The sequence below is a fragment of the Oryzias melastigma genome, linkage group LG1 (genome assembly GCF_002922805.2).
Source record: "Oryzias melastigma strain HK-1 linkage group LG1, ASM292280v2, whole genome shotgun sequence".
Lineage (NCBI taxonomy): Eukaryota > Metazoa > Chordata > Actinopteri > Beloniformes > Adrianichthyidae > Oryzias > Oryzias melastigma.
Window position 1 is genome coordinate 10,363,497 of NC_050512.1, and position 19,149 is coordinate 10,382,645.

At 38.3% G+C, this 19,149-nt stretch overlaps 1 protein-coding gene across 3 annotated transcripts in view; it reads left to right on the plus strand.

Annotated features, from left to right (window-relative positions):
• Positions 1-16,076, plus strand: part of lpar2b (lysophosphatidic acid receptor 2b) — a 20,441-nt gene extending 4,365 nt beyond the window's left edge. For 2 of the 3 annotated variants that reach the window (XM_036213136.1, XM_024259279.2), the window contains exons 2-5: positions 4,371-4,813; positions 6,481-6,975; positions 9,994-10,253; positions 14,326-16,076. In XM_036213136.1, coding sequence (XP_036069029.1) covers positions 4,564-4,813; positions 6,481-6,975; positions 9,994-10,253; positions 14,326-14,424 — 1,104 coding nt within the window. In that variant the 5' untranslated portion in view covers positions 4,371-4,563 and the 3' untranslated portion in view covers positions 14,425-16,076. Of the gene's footprint in view, positions 1-983; positions 1,024-4,370; positions 4,814-6,480; positions 6,976-9,993; positions 10,254-14,325 lie in introns of all 3 variants that reach the window. The other variant, XM_024259280.2, reaches the window with a different exon arrangement.
• Positions 16,077-19,149: the final 3,073 nt, after the last annotated feature.

The window sequence follows — 19,149 nt, forward strand, 5'->3', positions numbered from 1 at the left end:
TGGTACCAGAGTCTTCCTTGAACTTCCTGTGACATCACTACTGACCTGGATTAGTGCTATTGCACATGTGTCTCAAAGACAAAAGCAGACGCAGCGTTAGAAAGCGTGCACCATAGTTTTGAGATTAAAAAAAAGGACAAAATGAATAATCAACTATTAAATTAGTTAGTCGTGACTCAGTAATCATGGCAGCCTTATGACAAACATAGAATTTTAGATAATTTTTTAGGTTTAAATTCCACCATGATTTTTAGCTTGAAAATGAAAACCATAATGCCTTTTAGAGTACTTATCGGGTCAAATGTCCTGTTTTCCGCTGTGCCTCATAAAGAGACAAATTGACTGGATTTGACTTTACTGGGATTTGATCCTCCTCTGAAAACGTGTGGTAGTGTCTTGCGGTGTTGACTCAGGAAGTTGCTGATTCAAATTCACCACACTTCCTTTGCAGCTGCTTTGCCTGTCTGTCTGCACCGTGGAGGAATGGCCCAGATTAGAAAAGGCTGCATAGTTGAATTGTATTATATTGTCTCACTTTATGGTCACTGAAAAATGTTTTTGACTTATCTAAACTTTATTTTGTAGAAGATCTTCTTAACCAATTTAAAAAAATCACTGGATTTGTCTCTGGCCTGAGCTTTATCTCCAACAGTATAATAATAAATGTCCAGATAAGAACTGCAATGATCACTTCTACAAATAGATGTTAACTCTTTTCTTTAAAACCTTTAGGGAAACATCAGCTGTTTGAAACTATAGTGCATTCTTATCAAAAGCTGTCCTTATTTCCTGCACTCATGAAGCAAAATCTGCCTTTTGCTTCCATTATGTAAGGATTTTGTCCTCTTAGATCTATTTTTTTTTACAATACCGTAGATCAAACCACCTTCTTTCCATTTGTCTTCTATTTTTGTGAATTGTGTTAGATTTTTTTTCACACCTCAACATTTTTTTCTTTTGTTTTTCTTCTCTCTCACCCTTAGCTTCAAGAGTGAGTAACCGAGGTTCCCTCCCTGCGCCTCCGTGAGTGTGCGCGTGCTCCACTTGTCCGTGTTTGGATTGAGATTGATTTACAAAGCGGGGTTGTGTAATTGTGAGGTGTGTCCGCAGCTGGGAGCAGCTCTGCCTGCGTGCATTGTTGAGGCGGTTGGACTTGGAGCCGTCTGTCGCCGCCGCCGTGCTGATTTGGCATTTGCGTGTATAAAAGCGCTCAAAGCTGAGATCTCTGCAATTTTAGAGTAAACAGAAGATTCAAATCTGTAAAAGCTGGACACTTTGAATTAGTTGTTTTTGTTCTACATCCCAGAGTCTACCATACCATACATGTAATGTTGATGATCTTGACGATCACAAAAATCCTGCTGAAACTTGTCAGGATGGATTCTACAGAACAGTCATCCATTGCACAAGATGCACTTGGTGCATCCACGATCTATTTATCCTTACGTGTTTAAGTGAGCTGGGACTTATTTCCTTGTTGAGTTTTCATAGAGTTAAAGCATCATATTTCAAACTCATTCATGTAAACATGGATGAATTTGTGTTTCTTACAAACAATGAAGCAAAGTAATATAGGGTCATTTTACTGTCTTAAAATGATTAGCTATACAGACATTTTGTCCTTCAGGAGACGCGTTCACACTCAAAGCTTTCATCTTTAGCAGGGTTTGTGTTTTTATGCTAATCCCTTACGTTTGGTGAGCTTTCAGACTCGCCTCAATTCTGTTGTTATGATAAGCTTGAGCAGAGGTCTCAATTTACTTGTAAATTAACTTCTGTGCACTTAGCGATAAATGCTTAAGGTATCGGAAAGGACTCAGGGAGACTTAATACTCAAACATTTCAAGTAATGGGGTAGAAGTAAAGGCACAAAACTAAATATGAGTCATTAAAAAGTTTGAAAATAATTTTTCCTCAAATATAATGTTTTAAATCGAACTTGAAGACCCAACACACGCTACAGTCATATTTCCATTCACCCATGGACACAAAAGGCTTGTTTCTGCTGAGCGATGCAATCTGGTCCGGTATTTTGAGTTTTTCTATTGTAAATGGATCCATTAAACACTTCCAATTCGTACTTCTTGAGGGATCCCATCTGTTGAAGGTCCATTTAAAAAAAAAAATAAGGGACGGTTAGGGCCAACCGTTGATTGCCAGAAAGTGACATTAGAAAGTATAGCAATAAAAAGATGAGCTGCTGGATGACCTTCACTGTTGTTGCTTTTCTAGTTGTCCCACTACAGTACAATGACGCAATGACATGCTACACCACGCATGTGCCGTGAAAACAAACAGCTCAGTGGAAGTGAGGCTTAACTGAGTGGAAACACTCGCCAGAATGAACTGGACCATACCGTACCACTCCTTACCGGACCGTGCCGCTCAGTAGAAACGAGGCTAACAGTCACACACTGATCCACTGGTACCAACCTATAACCACCAAGAACAATGTTGGGTTCAGTATCTTGGCCAAGGACACTTTACATATGGAGCGCAATTCGAGAATCGAACATGGAATATGCTGATTATAGGTCAACCACTCTACCCCTCCACCACAGTCACCCAATGAAAAGAAGGGCTGTACACTTAGAAAATGTGATATTGATTCACCAAATCAATCTGCTTGGATTTTAGAGGGAAAAACAGTTTTCCTTGACTCTATTAATCTTGGTTTAACGTATTAGTCAAGTAGTAATACATGTTTTTATACCAAAGGGAAACGTTTTTAGAATTTCAATTTGACCAATAGATAGCTATTGAATTGTATTACTTCACAATGGAATTATAAGGTTAACTTTCAATTGAAAATGTGATTTATTTTATAGTTGGGCAGCAGAAAGAGGTAACAATGCTCATTACTAGAAGGTCAGGGCTTGTTTTGGGACCCCTCCCCCCACCCCTAGTGAATAGTAGTTTAAACAACTGCATTTTTTGTATATTCTACTTTGGTGTGTATAAGCAAATCAAACCAAACAAAAGTGTAAAACTGATCAGCATTTCCTGATGATCTGAAGAATGGAATGAGTAGTGTTTTTTTTTATTCTTTTTTTAAGTTCAAATTCCATCCAATCATCCATCATCTAAACTTGCTTAATCCCTTTTGGAGCCATGGGTTACTGGAGCCTATCCTGGCCTTTTTTGGGTGAAGACAGGATACACTGGTTTGAGAGTCTGTTACAGGGTCATAGAATCATTCACACCTGGGGACAATTTAAGGTTACAAATTTACATATAAAGCATATTTGTGGACTATAGAAGGATTATGAGTGCCCAGAGATAAAAAATCAAATTCAAAACAAGTCTCTGACGTATGTCTTTTTTGCAGTGAAAGTGGGAAATCCACTTGTTTTTGCAGTTTGGTGTGCAGTGTTCATTTTATTGGTGGACCGTGTTGCATAATCACCTGCAGAGTACCAGCCCAGCGCTCATTATCTTTCTTTATCAGCTAAAGTTTTCATGTTTCTCATTCTAATGACTTGGTCTTTGGCAGCGTAGCAAATCATGAGTTGAAGTCCACACTTTTCTATAGCACAGACAAAAAAAATTACAGAAACAGTATCTCACAGCGAACACGTGATGATCTAAAGCTCCTAGATATTAACGGTGCTTCCATCTGCGATTGATATATTTGTGGTAGATGCCTTAATATCATCCAGCATGATCCTCACAGATTTGTTTCTTTGTGTCCTTTAGCGTCATTGAGCATTGATCTACCACAAATACCTTTTGGAGGAAAGTTTCTGGGATGTGGGCAAAGAAACAAAGCAACAACTTTTGTCGCAGCTCTGGTGCTTTTTAAATTTTTTATTTTTGAAGCTCAAAGAAAAGTTGCAGAAGCAATATTACTGAATAGTTATATTTTTTCTTTCAGGATTCTGACAATTTTCTCTTCAGTGTTCAACTCTGATAAGCCAGTAAAAGAAACTAATTTTCAACACAGCTAAATTCTAACAATTTTACCAAGTGTAAACTTATTATTTTGAACTTAAAAAGGTCAAGTATTTTTTATAAGACTATTTGTTTGTTTCTGCTAGAAGTGCATATCTAAAGTGTGTTTTTCTTGGATTTTGGCCAATAAAACATCCTTACTCATTATTTCAAGGGAGATTCTCAGAGATGCGAGTGAATCTAAGAAACTTGTGAAATTTTTTGCTACAAGCAGTATTCGTCATAAAACATTTTGTAGCGTTGTCTGACCACACAGAGAAAGTATTTTAGGACATTGTGACTCATATTTTTTTCAGTTGAAAGTAAAACTAGTTTAATCACTCTGTTACCCAAGATTCCTACTTTTCAAGAGATCTGAATGATATAAATATGTTGGCGTAACTCTACATCTTCCTAACACTCAATCATTTCCTTTGCAGACTGGATGCGCAGCTGCAGACGGCTGATGCAGAACAACCCATAGTCCCGATCTGTTGACGTGATGAGGTGCTCCTTTCTGCTCTGTCAAAGAGGGCCAGTCTCCGTGCCGCCCTAGTCCTCCCCCTTCACTGCCGCAAAGCTTCCATCCTCTCCGTTCTCTTCAGTGATCCAGAAACCACCAGAGGCGTTAGCATGGTTAACCTAACCATGGACGGGTGCCCGCCCAACCGCACTGTCAAATTTTACTATGAAGAAAGTGGCAAGCACATTAGTGCCTTCTGGCGCAAACGTGACTATGTGGTTGTCACCCTGGGAATGATGGTCTGCATCATTGTTATCCTTTCCAACCTTCTGGTTATGGGAGCCATCTTTAAAAACCGACGCTTTCATTATCCCATCTACTACCTGCTGGCAAATCTGGCTTTGGCAGACTTCTTTTCAGGTAACTATGTCATTTATTTGCCTTTCCTTTTGAGTGTTTTCCTGTATGATAGAAGAAAGTGTTGGTTAACATGAAACAGAAGTTTGCAATTGACTTTATCCATTTGCATATTTACATGTTAAATTCTGCTAAACATTTAAAAAGCGAAACAGTTGGACAAAAGGGATTTGTCCTCGTGAGAGAAGATATTTGTTGTAAGATGTTTTTTGTGTGTGTATGAGAACCTGGGATCTTATTTCTACGATAACCAGGGTCATCTTGATTACTTCAACCATTGACTGTATATGAGAACTGGACAGAGTGTGACATCACCCACAGAAAATGACTTGCTTCAGATTTCAACCAAATTAAGTCAATTAAGTTGCCACTTTTTGTAATATTTTAATTTAACTTATTTGATACAGTAAATGTACAACCCGGTCGCAGTAAAATGCGTACATATTCCACGACTTTGCACTCTGAAATACCGTGTATAATATACGCCAAACACGCTTTTTGCGTGCATATGATACGCAATGGTAGAGAATAGGTTGCGCCGGCGTACAATATACACGGCTTTTTAGGTTTCGTTTTGATCACGTGGTCAGAAATCCTCGGGCTCTTTTCTAAATGACGTCGTTCCTGGTTAAGGTTAGGATTACGGTTATGGTTAGGGTTAGAAAAGCAAATTGTTCGTTTGCGGGGCTGTCTGTGATGCTCACGCCTCCACCAGGGGACGTGTCAAACGTGGAAACCACATTTTAACACATTTAGGACCGCGGGTATTATATGCACGCAAAAACCGGTTTTGGCGTATATTATACACGGTATTTCCCAAATCGTGGCATATGTACGCATTTTACTGAGACTGGGCTCAAATGTAAGAAAAAATGATTACGGTTGTGAACATATTTAAAAAATGTATCAGAGCAAGAATGGTTATTCTGAAAAAGAAAGTGACTGAATAATAGCTGCTTATTTCTCTATAGAAGTCTATGGGATTTTGCTTTCTTGGAACCATAGGGTACTTCCTGTTTAAAATGCAAAGCATGAGGGGGTCACTCAGTCCAGTTCTCTTATACAGTCAATACTGTAAGCACAGCTATTGTCATGTCAAAGAACCATTGCAATCTACGCATTAAAATCTCACTTTTCAGCTCTTTCTAATTTTCTAATTATCCAGTTCCCTCTTATGTCACTGATGCAGCGATGCCATATGTAAAAATTTGATTTAAACCAAAGCAAATATGTACGCTTCAAATTAAAATGCAATACTAGTTTTTTGCTCTAAAGAAATCTTGCATGTCCCTTTTTTTCTTCACTCTAACATTCTTACAATGGATCCGTTTTTACGAGACTAAATTGAAAGGTCAAACTGAGCGTTGTTTGAACCAACAACACATTAAAGATGTTTTCTCTTTTCAGTCTCTGTAAGGTAAATCATGTGTTTAGATTTTTTAGTTCCCCCTTCCTGCTGGTAAGGTTTTGAAAAATCAAAATACACAGTCAAGTTCTTTTAGATGTTTTCTTATCATTGTTTTTAAGTACGTTTTTTTTTTTTTTTTAAGATATTGTCTCTTGACATTTAGGCAAATTGTCATTTAAGAAGTCAAAAACTGAACTCTCCATGGGATGTTGAAGCCGCTAACTGAGGCAAACGTTTTGTAATTTATCGCTCCTCTTCCCAGGTATCTCATACCTCCACTTGATGTTCCACACCGGCCCCTGGACCATCAAGCTGTCCATTGAGCAGTGGTTTCTGCGGCAGGGACTGATCGACACCAGCCTCACAGCTTCCGTCCTCAACCTTCTGGCGGTGGCCGTGGAGCGCCACCAAACCATCTTTAACATGCAGCTGCACAGTGAGATGAGCACCCGTCGGATTTTCGTCATCATAGTGTTCATCTGGTTACTGTCCATCATCTTGGGCCTGATTCCTTCCATGGGCTGGCACTGCCTGTGCGACTTAAAGGAGTGCTCCACCATGGCGCCGATGTACAGCCGCAGCTACCTAGTGTTCTGGGGCATTCTCAACCTGCTGACCTTCTCCATAATGGTGGTGGTCTACACCCGGATCTTCCTCTACGTGAGGCACAAGAGTAAGCAGATGTCTCAGCACACAAGCGAAGTCCGACACAGAGAGACTGTGGTTAGTCTGATGAAGACCGTCTCCATGATTTTAGGTGAGGAAGCACACACGCTAACCGTTTTGCTCCAATTTCTACATAATGTTTTGTTGAGGCATCAGTTTGTTTGTCCAGTTGTGTTGTTGAAGACCTCCAACATTATGAAAACAAATGCTTTTACGGAGAGCTGGGGTTGAGGAGCCGTGCAGGGAAGGCATGAGGTTAATCGAGTTTCACTTTGTTTTCATGAATGTTCTGACACTATATCTGCACAGCGCTTTCCTTTAGCGGACAGAATGAGGAACATGAGTGAAGGAATGACATGCAGGGAAAGTTTGTGCTGGCCTACAGTCAAAATGGTCAACTTGATCTCTGGCTGACCAGCTGCTGCTTGCAGATCTTCTTATCTCAGGACATTCCTTCAACAGCTCTTGCTTTTACACCAGACAAAAAAAAAATGTAGTTTTAGTCGTGCACAAATTGAAAGTCTTGGCATCTCCTGAGAGGAAGGATTTAGTTTTTAAGTGGCACACAAATGCATGTCTTGTAGGAAATCCATTCCAGACTTGGAAAGCTTGGAGAATGCAGCTGTAGGGGACCTTCTGCATACGCATCCTTTGTTGAACTTGAGGAACAATGACTTCTGCAAGTTTGAAGCTCCTTGGAAAAGGAGAATGACAGGAGGGAGGTCAGTGTTCTAAATGACCACTGGCTCCAAATGAACATTAGACGATCCATTTTGTGGGTTAATTTGTTGGGTAAAAATGAGAACTTACTAGTCTTACAAAAACATTAATTTAATTTGCTTCACATAGTGATCAGCAAAATCAGCTAAAAATAACCCACTATATTTTAGATATTCAAAGTAGGATTACAGATGTGTTGAGGCTGTAAAACTCCTCACTACACACTTTATACACTTTTCTTAGACAAGCATGAACATTTTCACACTTTTCCTTTTTCTTTAACCTTTGTGCGCTCTTGATGTGTGATCCCTCCCATGACAAAGGTGGACAGGATTTTATGTCTGTCACAGACACCAGTGAAGATTAAAAAAAAATCCTTAGAAAAAATAAGTTCTGCGCTGTGTCTTGTGGGGTTCAGATGAACCCACTTTTTAATCAATCAATCAATCAATCAATATACTTTATTAATTTCACGGGGGGAAATTCATTAAATGTAGACATGTCTCGGATTTCTCAAGGGTTAAATTGAACAACTGACATAAAGGCTTGTAAATTTAAAGGAAAAACTTGTTTTTTCTTGAACGAGTTTTTCTTGATAACACATTTTCTAACTGAACAGATTAAAAACTATGTTTTATGAAGTAGTGCTGCCACAAACGATTATTTTAGTAGTCGACTAATCACCGATTATTTTTTCCGATTAGTCGACTAATCGGGTCATGAACAAAGTGGATGTAAAACACACATCTTAACCATCATTAGCTTTAAACTAACTAAAAACTAAATATATTCAAACTAGCATTATGGCAGATAGAATGCTGTAAGCTGAATTCGGCCGCAAAAGATTCTAGTGATGATAGATGAAGATGCTGGTAGACAGCTAAAATATTAAAGGCCAAATTAGCCAAAAAAAAGCCTAAGTTAGCAAAACAGCTAGCATGTAGTTTAAATATTAGCTAAACACAAAAAGAGCCCAAAAAACAAAAAGAAGCCTAAGTTAGCAAAACAGCTAGCATGTAGCTGAAAAATTAGCTAAATTCTAAAATAACCTAAAAAAGCCCTTAATAAATGCCAAAATAGTCCAAAAAGCTAGCAGAATGACCTTATAACTTTCAACTTTACTACACTCTGACTACATATAATATATAAAGTAACGACTAATCGACTATTTAAATAGTCGATGACTATTTTAATAGTCGTTTAGTCAACTAACTGTGGCAGCCCTATTATCAAGACACTTTTATTTTGAATTTCAATTTGAGTCTTATCTGACCACACACCCGCATTATTACACCATTTGTGTTTGGCTTGAGTTATTTTTTCTTTTAAACCTGGGTTAGTACCAAACATCTGCCACAAACAGCGAAAACAACAAAAGAAGAGAATGTTTGAAGCAGACTTCAGTCTCTGCACAGAAATACACTATTGTGTCATTGTTTTCTATTTTTTCCCCCTTTGAGTGCTTTGATGGAAAAGACCTCCCCTAAAATAGTAGAGAAGTTAGTCAATGTACTGACAAGGTTGCCTGTGCTATCAGCAGTTCCTCTGCCGAAGGCCAACAAGCACAATCATGTTCTGGCGTCCAAAAACAAGAAAGGGCGGATTGTAACCGAATCCTTTAAAATGTGTTTGTGAAAGAGGAAGACCGACGCAGTGTACGTTCGTGCAATCGAACATCTCCATGATGAGGGGTGCAGTCTGTTCTTCTGACCCCTCTTCTGGCTTTACTCTGCTCTGTTTGCCAGCACTATATCATGCAGGTTTCAGCTTATTTCCAAAAAGGTTACTCGGCTTTGTCTCGTCGCTCAGCAGCCCGGATCCTGCTGCTTGGCTTGTGGGGGAGGCCGCAGAAGAAGCAGAGCGGGCCCTGACAAGCGGCTGCATATCTGATCTGTTACTCAGACACCTTTATGAGGGTGTAAGGGGATGCGACCCCATCTTTTTTTGCCCCAAATGAAGTGAGGCAGCTTTCTCCCCAAAACCAATATTTGGAAGTTGAAGACTTAAGGTTGAGTTAGAGTTGTGCTCAAATGTTTGAGAAGGCAGTTGGGTTTTTTACACATCTTTAACTATTCCTGTTTGTAGTCTGGTGTGGTGCACACTCAAGGTCGTGCACACATTCCTGAGCTGCCTAATCGTGTATTGTGACAACGAAACCTGACCATTCACCCCCACACATACGCACACCGTGTATCTGAGTGTCTATCTACTGTATCTGTCTACAAAGGAATTTATGGCATGACCCCCCCCCCTCCACTTCCTAACATTTTTATGCAACTCTGTTCATTATCTTTCCTCAGTTTATCTCCTTCTTATCACCTTTAACTTGTTGAGTTCTTATGTTGTTCCAGAACCCCCCAATAAACCTTTCTGCCTTTCTCCTCATCAGGCTGCTTTGTGATCTGCTGGACGCCCGGTCTGGTGGTGCTGCTGCTGGACGGCCTGGGCTGCGACAAGTGCAACGTGCTCCAATACGAGAAATACTGCCTGGTTTTAGCTGAGTGCAACTCCTTCGTCAACGCCATCATCTACTCCTTCAGGGACAAAGACATGAGGAAAACCTTCAAGGAGATCCTGTGCTGCTTCTGCAATCGAAAGAGCAGCCGTGGAGTCACCTCTGAAGTTCACTTTACCAACACAGAGCACGAGGTACTGTCTGAGAGCAATGGTGTAGTTGGGAGCAGAAGGAAGCTAAACAACCACTTCCAATAAGCATCAATTCTATTAAATCACAGCGATGTCACAGGATCTGATGGGGGTTTCACAATTTCTGTAAAGGCAGCTCGTCTTTTCTTATTGTTTCCCACCACAGTGTCAGATGTGTGAACATTTGTGGAACAAAAAAGCTTTTAAACAAGTTGTATGAAAAGAACAGTAATACTTTGGTTTATTAGAATGCACTCAATATATTTTAAAGTTTGGTGCGTGTTAATATTTTAGTTTTAAACCTTTTAAAGAGTCATTGGTCTAAATGCATCAGAGAATTAAAGTATCTGGATCAGCAGAGTTCAAAAATCAATTAAGTTGCTGTATTTTCCGCACTATAGGATTCACCGTCAATGAATGCTCTATTTTTGAATTAATGTCACAAAAGAATAAAAAATAAGTCCGTCAGACTTTATTAATTGCATTCACATTTACTCCTGAACTTATTTGAAGCACACTACACGTTAGCCGTGTTAGCGCATTCACAATACCTGGTGATATTGATATTGCTAAAACAAACAGCCCGCTATGACTATGCTAGCTCCTACCCTTGTTAATAACCTATAAAAAAACATACGGATACTGCTAAACCTAATGTTATTGTGACTATGCTAACTCCCAACCTTGTTTTTAACGCACTACATGTTAGTTGCATTAGAAGCGTTAGCGTTTTAACAATATCTCGAGCTCCCAAACCTTGTTAATAACCTTTAAAAAAACAGACAGATACTGCTAATACTAATGTTATTGTGACTACACTAACTCCCAACCTTGTTTGTAACACAATACATGTTAGTTGCATTAGAAGAATTTGCTACGTTAGCGTTTTAACAGTACCTGTACCTTCTAACCTTGTTAATAGCGCAAAAAAAATGGATGGATACCACTACAGCTAATGTCATTCTGTCTATGCTAACATATGCTATGCTAACATGTTTGTAACGTGGTACATGTTAGTTGCATTAGAAGTGTTTGTTGCGTTAATTTCGTTAGCGTTTTAACAATACTTGTAGCTCTCAGACCTTGTTAATAACATGTAAAAAAAAGCGGACACATACTGTTAAAACTAATGTTACTGTGAGTATGCTCTCAACTTCGCTAGTAACCGAAAAAAACATAGTCTACACCGCTACACATTAGACGTGCTAGCCTATTTACAACAACAACAATCAACCTTGTTTGGAACTCGGAGAAATATCAGTAAACACAACCAAAATTAATCCATATAAGGTATCATTTTTTTGAAAAAAATGTAGGCTTTTTTGTGCACCTTATAGTGTGGAAGATACATTTTGAGTCTAAAAACATGATAAATGAAAAAAGACTACTCCATTAATTGATGCTCATTTGACCAAATAACTTTAAATTGATTGTACACACTAAAGGCTCTTAGAATGGTTTAAAATGCCCCCAAATTTTACTTATTTCATTCAGTCTTCTTTTACACTACACTCGTGAGAGTGGACCGAACCGCCTCAAAACATTTTTACATTCAGCTGCTCATTTAGGAGCATAAAAGCATTGAACAAGCTCTGACAGGAAAACATGAAGTAGGAAGTGCGTTTTATTTTCTCATTGTAAAACTTTTACCGTTGGGACATTTAGCTATCAATTTGTCAAACCATTTTTAAGCTACTTTTTATACTATTTCAAATTAAACTGTAGGACAATTTGGTTATTTTTACTCTTCAGTCTGGTAACTAACTAGCCCGTCGTTATTCACACTGCTGCTGAACCACGCCAGTTTGTTTGTAGTAACCATTAAAATGTCTCAGATTTGTATTTGTTTAGATTTGTTCAGATGCAAATTCCATTGAACAATCTGTCGTAGATCAAGCAGCCCTGAGTCGAAATGCCCCTAGTTAATGCGATGAAGCGATGCGACCCATGAGCACATTTTGTAGAATTTCAAAACGGAATATTTACGGCCTTAAATTGGTCAGAGGACAGTTCCTTCATCGGTGCAAGTATTTATCGCAGTTAAATTGCCAAAAATGCTAGAAGCAGCAATGAATTTGTGTTGGACACTGCAAGTCGGCAGAGGCTTTTATTTGTGTGCTTTTTATCATCATTTCCTGTGTGGTAGTTTGGTGCTTTAAAAATAATCCCCAAGATGGCAGAAAGTAGTTTCACAGTTGTGGTTGTGGCAGAGTTGGTGACTTCATGTAAAAAGGTGACATACGGACCTTTTTTCTACTTCAGTTGTACAGTTGTCACCTTGTGCAGATATTTTTGGAATTATTTTTTGCGCCTTTTGTGGTATTTTTTTTTCCTTTACACTTTTTTTTTAGCTTAAAAAAAATAGATATCATAAGCTCAGCTAAATTAAGACATGCCTGAGATATCAGTGTGACTCCAGAATAACAATGCAAGCTGTGCTTAAGTACTAACTTTATTGGATGTCTGCTCTTGTCTACGTCTTACTGTTGTGCTTCTGGTTTTAAAACTGCACAGAGGTGAGCAGCCGGGGGGGGTAAATGATGTGGGTTATAGAGGTGAAGTGTGAAATCTTGACGCCTAGTACAAGACAGAGCGGTTTAACTCCTTTTTTTTCTGCACACTTTTCAGTCCTAGCATTTCTTTTAATGTTAAAATACTGAGACCTGTATTTTTTTCTAAAAGTCAAGCCAATGGCTCTTCTAAAATTTCAATGTCCAAAGCTTTTCTTCAGTGCAGTCTTTTCTGGCTCTGGAAGCACTGAATTGAGTCGTTTCATTTTAAGGTTTTGTTGCACGACTGTGTGCACACATTTCATGAAGCGGACAACTGTCATGAGGTCCGTGTGTGAACGGCTACAACTTTGCAACCATCCAACTCAAAAGGAATCTGTTGTTAATGTCGTTAAAATCTGTACTTTAATGTGACAGCTCTACTTCTTGAGCGTTTTGTTGAGCGAGCGTGCGTGCTGACAGCCGCCCGCTCCTCACACGCTCTCGTGCTCACATAATCCCATGCATGTGTAAGCTAATAAAGCCAAGATGACAAACTTCTCATGCATATTTCTTTGCTGAACATCAAGGGGTGACCTTGATCAAACTCCGCTGAGCTCATGAAAACAAGCCTTCGATGGCCGACTCTGCGCTATAAACAAAAAGAGAAAATTGGAATTACCCAAATTCCTGAAATCATTTGGTTGCCTGATGCGTTTGTTACTTCATTAGCACCACAACATTTCTGCGTCCTCAGCGCTGTCTTGATGCCTTTGATTTTTTTTTTTTTTGTCTTTGTTGAACAGTTTTAAATCAGTCCAGATGTGTGCTGGTGGTTTAAACAGGTCATGCTTTTACCACATTTCCTCTCATTTGCTCAAGCATGTGTTGAAAATCACAAACACCCGCCGGAAGTACAGTCACAAGCTACCTGTGTGTGTGTGAGCATAGTTGAATCACAGCTGTGATGCATAGAAAACACGTTTTCTATGAATTTAACATTTTGGCTTTGAGAATGAGGCTTGTAGAGGGAAGGATCGCACGCTGGTGTGCTTTACTGTGTGTCAAAGTTTGGAAGAAAAAATATTGTCGATCTATACAAAAAGTAAATGCAAATCATAAATTTCATAAGATAATTGTACATTTTAGTCAACTCTTATGTGCTTGGATTTTATTAGTTGAAAATGTTCATTTTATTTTTTTATACTTTGTTTTAGGGAAATTGGAAAAATCTACAGTGCATTTTTGTACAAAACCTGTTTTCTTAAAAAATAAAAAAAATAAACACACAATATGTGTTGTCTGGGTGCTTGTTTGTTGGGGGCTTTCTGTGCTTCTACTGCAGTACATAAAAACTGGTTTCCATTTGACTTTGATGAAATATGAAACTAGAAACCTAGCAAGTGCAGGGATGATGAACCTTGTTTCCTGTCTTTTTTCTTTTTTAATGCATGAATAACCTTCTTTTTTTCTATTTCTTTTGTTTTTTTCTTCTTCTCTGCTCTTTATTCTTAATTTTTTCACTGTCTATTCTCCCAAATCTGTACTTGATTTCAACTTTCTGTCCTCTTCACCACTGTCTGTAGAAATCTAAGCATCACATTGCCCGGAGGAGAGAACAGCTCAACGGGACTCCTCTCTTGCGTGACAACACGGAAAACGCCTCCACCTTTGAAGGAAGCTGAAAATAAGACAGAGGACAAATGCTCCACAGTCTGCAGACTTAAACACCTGACAGGTGAAAACAAAGATGTTTCATATGTTTGGAATGAAGAGAAGAACTTGAATCTCTGTTGATGGTGGACTGGTTTTATAGCTTCTTACTCCGTTGTTGTCCGGAGGGTGAACATTCAGCCTACCTCCAAAGCTGACCTATTTAGTCAACATGGGGGGTATTATATTTCCCCTTTGGGACACAATGACTAACTAGCGATTCCTGGCAGAGATGGTAAAAAAACACCCACCTGGAACGAGTTTTTGTGCTACAAAAGAAGCAACTGGAGAGTGCAGCATGCGCCTCCGGCTTCCTGTCGAGAACGTGGATCGAAACAAGTTTGATGGCGCGCCCGCTCAGCTGTCGCAGCAATCTTCAAATGCAGCTGGTGTACGGTGATGAGTGAGAGATGTACAACACAGAAGGAACTGGGCGCCGCCTGCTCACGGCGAGAGGCAGCTGACTCTTTCACCAACTGACACCAACTTTTTGTTGAATTCTGGTGCCTTTTGTTTAAGTTAACAGGGAACCTCGATCGACTGAAACTCATAGTCTCTTATAAGGCGAGTCCTCCTGGTTTGACTATCATCAGGAGTCTTAAACGGCTTTATATTCCGCTTCTAACCTGTTCAGATTGCACTTGTGTGAAGACCTCTGCAACTCTTTTTTTTATTTTTATGGACAGATGTGACCATAAAACTTGAAGCCAATGTTCTTGAAACGTTCCCATTTGCTGCTTCTCCTTTTTTTGTTGAAAGTGATTAAATTGTTCAGCTCCATCCATGCTCAGTCGTTCCTGTTTCTGCATAGAGACATTTTAGCTTTATTCCCTTCTCTAATTTATTCGAGAGAGAAAAGGAATATATTTTCCGTCAAACTCATTTCGACAGGCGAACTTTGACCCTACACCATAAATCAAGCTAATTTGATTGGTGACAGATGGCTTTATTTACATTTTATTTACACACGTATATAAAACCATCTGTCAAATTAGTTTGATGGTTTAGGGTCAAAGGTCACTTGTCAAAATGAGTTTGATAGTAAGTGTATTCATATTCTCTATTTTATTGTATTTTTATCTTTATGAAAAACTGAATGCAAAGCCTTTCTTTTTGTGCACTGGTTTTTTTAATGTATTTTAAACAATAAAATGTGCAACTGACAAGCTTCAAGCTACATTTAACCCGTATTTTAGTATTTTAAAATTTTGGTTATTTGGTTTTTCTTTTTTTCCTTTTCAGTAAGTGCAAGATTTATGACTTTCATTTTATTTTCTGTATAATTTTGTAAAAATGCAGATTGCTGCCATTTTTATTTTTTTTTACCTGTTAGTTAATGCTAAATCTGACTTATTGTTTTTATCTCTTTTTGTTGTGAATTTGTTCTTTCCATCATCACAACTGTACCGGAGTGACTCCAATTATGTTGCCAACTTGCTGTCTATGACTCTAAAGTTTGATGTTTAATATTTAGAGCACATATGAAGTGTTAGTAAATTCCAGATCATTTTAGCATAATGATTATTTTTGACATGAACATCATAAAAAGAGGGAACTTAGCGTCGGATAAATCATGCATCATTTTATTCTCTGTGTTTCACAACAATAAAAAACAGTAAATTCACATATTTGTTTGTTTTTTTTAGTCTTATTTTGCTTCCAGATGTTGTCAGGATAACTTTCTGGTCTCTTTGGGTTCTGTCGTGCGATTAGATCTCATGATGTCCTTCAGCTTCTTCACCTTAAATGTCTTATCTGTGTCTTCCTTCGAATTCTCAAGCGGAGGAACCTGCGCTTGAGTTTTCAGCTCTTTCTGGTTTTCTGGAGAAAGCTTCTTCCTTATCTGCTCTCCCACCCGACCCAGTTTGTCCTTTTCCTTCCTTTCTCCTGAAGCGCTATCGAGCGACTCCTTCCTTTTGTCACCCAGAGTCAGCTTCTTCAGCCACAGCGGTGGCGGCTGCGAGGATTTTTTGCCTTTAGTGAGGGAAAATTTCTTCTGTTTGTCTTTCTTCTGAAAGATGCTCTTCCTCCTCTTTTTCTTCTTGGGTAGCACCTTCTTGATTTCACTGAAGGCTTTGTTCAGAGGCGACTTCTTCTTTTTCTTCCAGAACATGGCCTTTTTTAAGGAGGAGCCACCCATGGTTTGATTGACGGAGGAGCAAGAACGCCTAAAAAAAGAGGATAAAATGAGGATAATTCTGCAAAATAATTTCTTTGTTTTACTTATTAACCCTTTAACACCTGAGGCGTCGCCGGTGACACTTAAACACTAAATCTTTAACTTAATGTAACTTTTTAACCATTAACACGATCAATGTAATCCCAGGAGATTTTAAAGGAGAAAAGCAGCCGCTTTTCTCCTTTAAAATCTCCTGGGATTACATTGATCGTGTTAACAGCTGAAAAGTTACAGTAAATCAAAGAATATCAACACTGGAGCTTCAGTGTTAAAGGGTTAAATATAGAAATATGGTTAAAAAGTATTCATTTTCTTGCGTACTTATTATGTAACATATAAAGCAGACTGAAAAAATACTAAAAACTAAGAAAGCAGACATTTTTGCCTCATAATAAATTAAAAATTACGTTTAAGAGCTGTTGGGCTCTAGAAAAAAAATGTTAATTTCAACTTTAATATATTGTGGCTTTGTAGATTTCTCATTAATATAAATGAAATATTTGTCTCATTAAAAAAACACAATAAAATCTACATATTTTCCATTTTACCGTTGAACACAACACCTAAAAACATAAGTTTGTTTCTCCCTCACCTGTGGTCTTCTGTGCAGCTGAGTGCTCTCTCGGTTTCCCTGAAACTCAGTTTTGAGAACAGTCAGGTGCTACTTTAAGTATCACAACAGCACAATCAGATAACCCCGATGTTCCTCCTACAACATACTTGTTCTTGTGTGGTAATGAACCGAAAAAAAGAAAAGAAGAATCTGCTGGAAAATCAAACCAGTCTTGTGGCATTCCTAAATGCTGAGTCACTTTCTATCCTGTTTTTAAGAAGTCACCAATCAACTTCCTTGACATCTGTTTTCTCAAAGTAAAGACAAGTCTTCAAAGAAGAAATGGGGAAAAAAAAAGGCGTCAAGTTTTCCTATAAAACTGAAAAAAGTTGACATTTTCCTGGTATGACCAACTTCTTCCAAGGAAATAAAAGAACACAAAATTGTGTCATCGGCTTGTTTGCTAAGAAAAGAACAGGCCAACAACAAGAGGAACTTGGACACCATAGATTACAGTAGCATTTAAAAAAAAGAAAAAAAAAGTTGTATTTCATAACTGAGAGGAGATAACGAGGAAACTTCCGGATGACAAGGGCAGAATGTCACGAGGGGACGAGGTTAAAGTCTTACGTCTGGATCTTTAGCAGACACTCAAAGGAGAGACAAATATGGCCAAAAAGGTTTCATTTAAAGTGTGCTGATGCAAACATCAAATTGTAATAATGTGGGGCAACCACAGAAACCCAATCATCAGGGGTCTACCTACATTGATGAGACAGAATAACCAGACTATTTAGAAAAATGTAACTTTTACAAATAAAAAACACTGTTATTTTACGTTACAGAAACCACAAGAATGACAAAATAGCTAAATCAAAAAAAAAACTCTTCGTTATAAAAAATGTTTATGGGGTCTGGATAGCAAAATGAGTCATGGCCAAAAAACGTTTTGGAAAAACACAGCTGATAAACAGACATTTAGTCGGATTTAACTAAATTTTATTACCATGCCTCAATTGTTGCCGTAATTCAATAATTTTTAAGATATAATAATCCATTCATCCAGTTTCTAGATAATTTTAGGGTCACGGGGTTGCTGGAGCCTATCCCACGTAAAGATGGGGTACAGCTAACTGGTCTGTGGCAGGAACATACAATCACACAATGTGATGTGACCCTCTGCAGGACTTGTATTCATTTTTTTAATCCTTATCTAGGGTAAAATGTGGAATAACTTCCATTTCTGGATATAATCAACTTCAAGAATCCAAATGTTTGGATATAAGTGCTGAAATCACATTTTTGTATTTCATATACAGCACTTTTACTTGGAAAGAAACATTAAATTTATTGAATTCTCTAATTTATAAATCACTCACAGAACAAATGACACAAAGTCAGAATAAGTATGGGGTTAAAAAACGTCCAAGTATTTAATTGCAGCATGTGACGGGGGGGGGGCTTTCACATGATCAGCCTCAAGGCATTTTTTTTATGACAGAGTTAAATAATGATATATTTTAGACACTTTTATTAAGTGTTCAGCTCGGGACCCCAGAGTGTTGGGGCCCCCAGGCGATCGCCTACCTTTGCCTAATGGTAAGTCAGCTTCCAGGGACAATTTTGAATCATCAATCAACCTATGAATCATGTTTGCGGACTGAGAGAGGACGTGTCTGGATAAAACCTGCACATGAGAACATGCAAATTCCACACATGTAAGGACCCAGCTGGGATTTGAAGCAGGACCTTGAGCTAACCACCCCAAAATATATGTAGAAGTAAAATAAAGTCTCTATTGGTCAAGGTGGAAAAAGCATCAGTTTAATACTTGGAACCCTTCCCCCCACACACAAATCTTTACTTAATAAATGCTTTATCGAACTTTTTAGAAAATATAATCTTTCTGGTTGTAAATCTTTCTCGAAGTTTGTAATCATTAGTTGACAGTTATTGTAACCTAAT